Source organism: Lineus longissimus, chromosome 18, assembly GCF_910592395.1.
Source record: "Lineus longissimus chromosome 18, tnLinLong1.2, whole genome shotgun sequence".
In the NCBI taxonomy this organism is placed as follows: Eukaryota; Metazoa; Nemertea; class Pilidiophora; order Heteronemertea; family Lineidae; genus Lineus; species Lineus longissimus.
Window position 1 is genome coordinate 3,459,077 of NC_088325.1, and position 6,000 is coordinate 3,465,076.

General features: G+C 43.6%; 1 protein-coding gene across 2 annotated transcripts; it reads right to left on the reverse strand.

The window, feature by feature from the left end:
- Positions 1-722: 722 nt before the first annotated feature.
- On the reverse strand, positions 723-4,333 carry LOC135502432 (uncharacterized). Of its 2 annotated transcripts, none has more exons than XM_064795262.1 (3): positions 3,856-4,333; positions 2,625-2,706; positions 723-2,158 (listed from the first exon to the last, which is right to left on the reverse strand). In XM_064795262.1, the coding sequence occupies exons 1-3, from the start codon at positions 3,857-3,859 to the stop codon at positions 1,210-1,212; spliced, it is 1,035 nt and encodes a 344-aa protein (XP_064651332.1). In that variant the 5' UTR covers positions 3,860-4,333; the 3' UTR covers positions 723-1,209. The 2 variants fall into 2 exon arrangements, with proteins under 2 accessions (XP_064651332.1, XP_064651331.1); XM_064795261.1 differs by having other exon boundaries at positions 2,625-2,712.
- Positions 4,334-6,000: the final 1,667 nt, after the last annotated feature.

Here is a 6,000-nt window from a genome sequence, read left to right on the forward strand (position 1 = left end):
CCCTTCTGCAGAAACGTACAGAGATGATATTGCTACAATCGGGCCAATTTGGGCATGCCTGGCCCCCGGCTGACTTGGGTTCAGACTGCTACAACCAGATCAAATTTGCCATGGCTGCCCCACCATGTCGCCAACACGATTAGACAACCAGGCCGATTCGGGAAGCTCCACTGTGGGGTTAAAACGGGAAGAAAGCTAAACGGTCACAACCAGACCAAATCTGGCCTAGCAGACCCACATTCTTCCGGCCAGCCAGTGAAAGAGTTTAGACAGCCACAACCACACCAAATTGGGCATAGGTGCTTCACCTTCGCCTTTAAAAAAGTTACACCTGTCGGCGATACATGATATGAATTTGACTGCCCAAACAATGTGGCAAGTTGACTCTCAAGTGACGCATTTCTGCTACGCTCCTTGTCGGCTTTCGTCCGCCAGGATTAAACTCTATGACTACGCTATATGTATATCCTTTATATTCTTTTTTACATCTTACTTCTATACTCGACTAGGGCCAAGGCTAATCTCCCTAACTACAAATCTATCCCTTGGTATCTCTTGGCTTGTTATGTAACAGAGCCTGGTATAGATGGAACAAGATGTTCCTATTGGCTGTTACCAAGGGTACCTCATACATATCTATACAGGGTGGTCCAGAAAAAAACGCAACCGGATACTTCCACTACAGGGGGTTAAAATCATTGATATCAATGGATGGGGAATCTTCCTAGGAGAGGAATGATACCAAACTCGAAAGATTTGGTTCAGTAGTTTTTGTTTTAGAGCCTATTTTGTGAATCACAGACAGGCTTCATCCGCGCATAGGAAAAATCGAAACTGTGTCGGTAAATTGTAAGTAGGTGGATTAAGTGTTAGGTAATAATACTGAACTAAAATAATGTCGACAAGGTTTCTGGTGACCATTTGCAACAGAGTAAAGGTCGTGTTAGCATGGCCAGGCCTCAGCACACTACCGAGATGTTTGTAACCTACAACAGAACCGTGCGGTTTTTCTACATTGAACCTTGCCAAGGGACTCCAACCTTGCTTCACAAAAACGTCTCTAAAACAAAACCTACTGAACAGAATCGGTCGATCTTGGTATCATCCTTCTTCTACAAAGATTCCTCATCCAGTTGTATCAATAGTTTTAATCACCTTGTAGTGGAAGTATCCGGTTGCTTTTTTTTCTGGACCACCCTGTATACAACACTAGTCTTGTACAAATTCCTTACTCCCATAGTAGATATATCGAAATATCTGTCCCATGGTTGTGTCTAACTTTTTTATACTTTCCGGGGAGTGTTCAGTCAATCCAAGAGTGTGGATATAAAATAAATGGACGGCGAAGTTCTTGGACCAGTCATACAACATGCCAGTCTTGTACATCCATCTCCATTCCTTCCAGTTCGGACGGTGGAGGGATCTCTCCTCCGTATGAATAATCCGCGGATACGTTTCAGCCAAGATCGCGGGTAGCTCCACCGAGTGAAATGCCCAGCTATTGTCGTCAAAAGTTGCGTACTCCAAGTGCCAGAGTCTGAGGAAAGGGGCGTTAGGTTTCGATATGATAATCCCATTGCATAGCCGATTCCTGTCCTCGTACCCCATGGTAGTGTCGAACTCGAGTAGGGGGTCGAACGACTTGAGCGCCACCACGTCCAGATCCATATAAATTCCGCCAAACTCCATCAAAACCTCCAAGCGGACGACGTCCGACTGGTGCTGATCGTACCGGCCCAACGAACGATGATAAGTATGTGTCGGCGCCGGGCGGTGCTTTAACTTCATAATCGGAACCCGTTTCAAAACATCCCTCCAAAGCGCCCCCTGCGGGATATAATCGTACCAAAAATATATCACAGACGGTTTGATATGTTTGTACGCACTTAAAACGCTTATCAAATGATAGAACCGAAAGTTTGTGCGGCGGAGCCCGCCGTACCAGCAGAAGTGCACCATCTTTGGGACGGGTTTATTCGATTCGAAGTGATACGTTGGTTTTGTCCAGTTCGTGAGTAGTCCAGGAATGTTGATTTGGTCGCTACAGCAAGACGGTTGGATGGCTCCGTTGCAGTACCAGCTTCTGATGGTCATGTAGGTCACGAAAGTCCCAATGACTACCAGCAGATGGCTTACGCTGTAGCGCTTCTTTGTTAGGCTGAAAAAAGAACGAATTTGTTTTATTTTACTTTATATTTTGCATTCAAAGTAAGCACCCCAGGTTTCCAGGCACATATCCTCTTCTGAGGGTTCCAATTAGCACATTAAGGTTCTATGAATTTTATGTGCCTAAGGACCTCATGAATGGGGTTTCGTGAGGTAGACATTATACCTTGATAACCATTTGATTAGACAGTAGAACAATGAGAATTTGTCCCGGGTGTGAGCGGTTTTTGTCGATGACAACAGGCAATGTAGTGGGCTCGGTCAAAATTCTTATTACTTCGAGGTAACGAGCAAAATAACGATGTTCAAGGAGCGAGCCCCAATGTTTATTTCTGTTTACTTGTTGCACAATTTTAATGATACAATGCACACGAATGGACTTGGCCCTTAATCTTGGATTCATTCTTCAGTATCTCTGTGGCCAAAACTCAAAAATTCAGAACTCAAAAATGCCTCACCAAAAAATCCACTGCTGGCCAATCTTTCCCAGGCCGTTGCGTTTTTCATGGTGGACACCTGAACCTTTTTCATGGTGGACATCTGAAGCTAGAAAGAACATCAGTAGTCGGAATTATCTTATTAGAGATGTCATGATGATTCTGAAGTCGGAAATTCATTTGAACTTCTCTATTAGATTTATTTCACTCAAAGGCGTCGGTGTCGGCCTTTAAAGGGACAACTCGGGCGTTGGACACTCTCCTAGCCAGGAGGATAATGTGTCAACTTGACACCATGCGCCGCCACTGGTAGTATAACACAGATGCCGTTCTCTGATAATGATTTTCACCAGTGTTGGAAGGTAGTTTTGGACATGGCAGGCAGGTCTACGGTTACACCCGTTCTAGTGCATCGTTTATTGCAGTTCAAAGAGTTTTCATTAATCTTGTATGTAGAAGTTGTGGTCACACTGGAAGCCATTTTTGCATTTTTAAAAACCACATCTTATGCCCAAGTTGGCCCTTTAAATCTTTTTTGATCTTTTCCTGTTTCGTTAGGAAACCATTTTCCTGAAAGTGTTCGATTTGTTGCAATTTGAAAGACTCTGGTGTACAAATTTTCAGCTCGACACAACTCTGGGGCGGGAAACTTTTTGCACCTGCTGAGTGTATGCCGAGATCGGACTCATCGACAAGCTGAAAGCATATGACACCATCACCTGCGGTGGTAATGAATGATGAATATGAATAATGAATATTATGTCTGCTTTGGAGAATGCATTGAATGCCCGATAGCACGACTCTAAACGCCTACCAGTGGTGTCGTGGTACTTGAGTAATCGCCGAGGGGTGACGTGATGACGTCTCCTTGTCAGTCCTTAGCTCCAGAAAGTGCGTGGCGATCGATCTGCACAGAAATGATCGCTGTACAGGGGGCTCACTCGGCTCTCGTCCAGTTGGGATTTAGCGTGATAAGTTATTCAGATTGTCTTCCAATCTGATAAGTAATTCAGGGTTTTTCCTTTTTGTGGGCAATTTGATGCTGGAAACTATTTATGTAAAGTGAAAGGTGACCGTCTCGCCGGGGAATAACCGTGGTGAATATGAAGATGAATTTCACCAGTCAAATCACAGGAAAGCGAATCTGCGTGCATAGCAACTGCACCACGCCGATGTTTATTTCTATATACCTGTGCCACACGAAAATACAATGAACACGAAGAGCATAGGCCTTTCAAAATATCAAACTCACCCATTGTGAAGGACTGCTTTCGGCTGCGGGTTGGCTCTGATCACTAACTGCAGGGGCGGATTATCAAACATCGGCATGTACTTGCCCACTGAAAATCTTTGTACTTATATTTTCCACTTTATACTGAAAATCCTCGTGCTAATATTTCCCACTTTATACTGAAAATCCTTGTACTAATTTTTTTCCCACTTTATCTATATCATAATACTATAAGGCGGCTCGCTAAAGTGCCATTTGGGGGTCGTGTTTCGTCTCGAAATTTTGCACGTTTGCAGGTGATATGTTATCCTGATGCAACGTCATGTTTATTGTCGGAAATTTACTTCAGCGGAGCAGTAATGAGGGATTTTTAATCGGACACGGTCAATTCTCCCTATCACTCACGGAAGCCAAGCCATTGCTGTTCAGTTATGCAGGGGATTAATGAATCACCTGCACTCCCTGTGGGGTGACTAACACTACCTGTTGAACGGCTGGCTGTAGGGGGATGATTGGAACAGCCTGTACACGTGTTGACCTGCTGAACCAAGGTTAAAGAGGTTGAATAGCGCCTCCAGAAGCAAGCAACAGCGCCACCCGTAGCAGAAATAAGAACTGCTTAGTGACGTCATGGTTTCCATATACGGCATCTCATTTGCATATTTTTACAACCTTATTTACTACGAGTTATAAATATGCCAGTAGCACTTGGATCATGCCGGGCGGCGCTGTCAGGTGTTTCCACTATGGGTTACATAATCGGCTACAAAGAGGCCAGTGTTCTAGTAAATGAAGTTAGCAATGATAGCGAAAGAATGTTAGTGTATGTTACGCAGTCAATAGCGATAGTAGTGAGTTGGAGAGAGGAGAAAATGGAAAATGGAGAGAATAGTAGTATGGATTTCGAGTCCCAAGAAGAAACTTTGCAAAGTTTTCATCAAACTGATAATCATATTCCTTCCTTCTCTGTCTCCAACAATTAAAAGTTGCTGCAGTCAACCTGATGCTTTTATCCGCGAGCGAATCGACGAGACAAGCATTTTTCAAGCATCCGAATGGTACCTTACAGATCCGCAAGGGGCGCGTTACCGAAAATGTTGCAAAAACCAATAACGTGATCGTAAATATTGTCATATTTTTCAAAATGAGAGTATGTAAATGATACGCAGACGGTAAACCAATGAAAGGCCAGTATCTATTGAACCTTACAAGTGATTTGGGGGCCTTGAAACTCCTTATATTTATCAATGAAACCTTATTCCCGCCTAAGGTTTTGACCGGGCCGTCCAAAACTCCCCATTTTTTGGCGGGCCATTCCCTTTAATGTTATTTTCAATCCACGATTGTAGGTCACCTGATCTTCGAGATTTCGCGGGAAAGAAATTGTAAACAAACGCATGTGTGCAGTTCAAATGTAAACAAAAATGTATTTTGATACTTTTGGTTGCTGGACTTGGGTTTTCCCCGCAGTAAGGAGCTGGGGTCAAATTGATGGTCTATCGTATATTGGTACTGTATTAGCCAGAGCTAGCCCTTGATTATGAAGGGATTTTCAAATTAAGGTTACAATGGTATGTTTATGTGCTCACCACAGCTTTCAAAACTTGATGTATCTGAAGAGGCACTCTGAACTTGGCATGGCCTTATCAAGGAGCTGCTCACGGTGCTGAACTTCTAGCTTGCCTGTCGACTAAGTGCCTTGCCCGAGATCATGCTACATGTAGGAGGAGCACGCATTTTAAAGTTTTAGTAGTGATAGTGCAATTGGTCCGAGCCATTTGGAGGCCGACATGTGAAGGCCTATCTGGGTTCTCCTTCATCTCCGTATAAAAAGGGGCATATTGCTGACTAAGGAACGAGGTATATTCACATTGCCTCATCATTTCATTCGGACCAATTGATTTACTTTTATATGCACGCATACAGCACGCCACAGGGTCCGAGTCTGTGGACAAATGGTTGGTTTAATTTGTCTCTTCGATATTGCTCCTTTGATATTGCATTATATTTTCATTGCAATTCAATCTATTCAAGGTATAGCCAATTTGAACCTGCCTGCGCCACGGGTACAATGCTAGTACTGAATATCTCTGCACATGAGTAAAAAATCCCTTTCCTGGTAATGGTTTATGTTCATCTGGGGTAGTCATTATTTATCAATCAGCC

Excerpts from the sequence above, each read along its gene's own strand:
- LOC135502432 (XM_064795261.1), bottom strand. Across the intron at positions 2,159-2,624 it reads GGCCAGCAGTGGATTTTTTG|CCTAACAAAGAAGCGCTACA; the intron begins GTGAGGCATTTT and ends TTCTTTTTTCAG.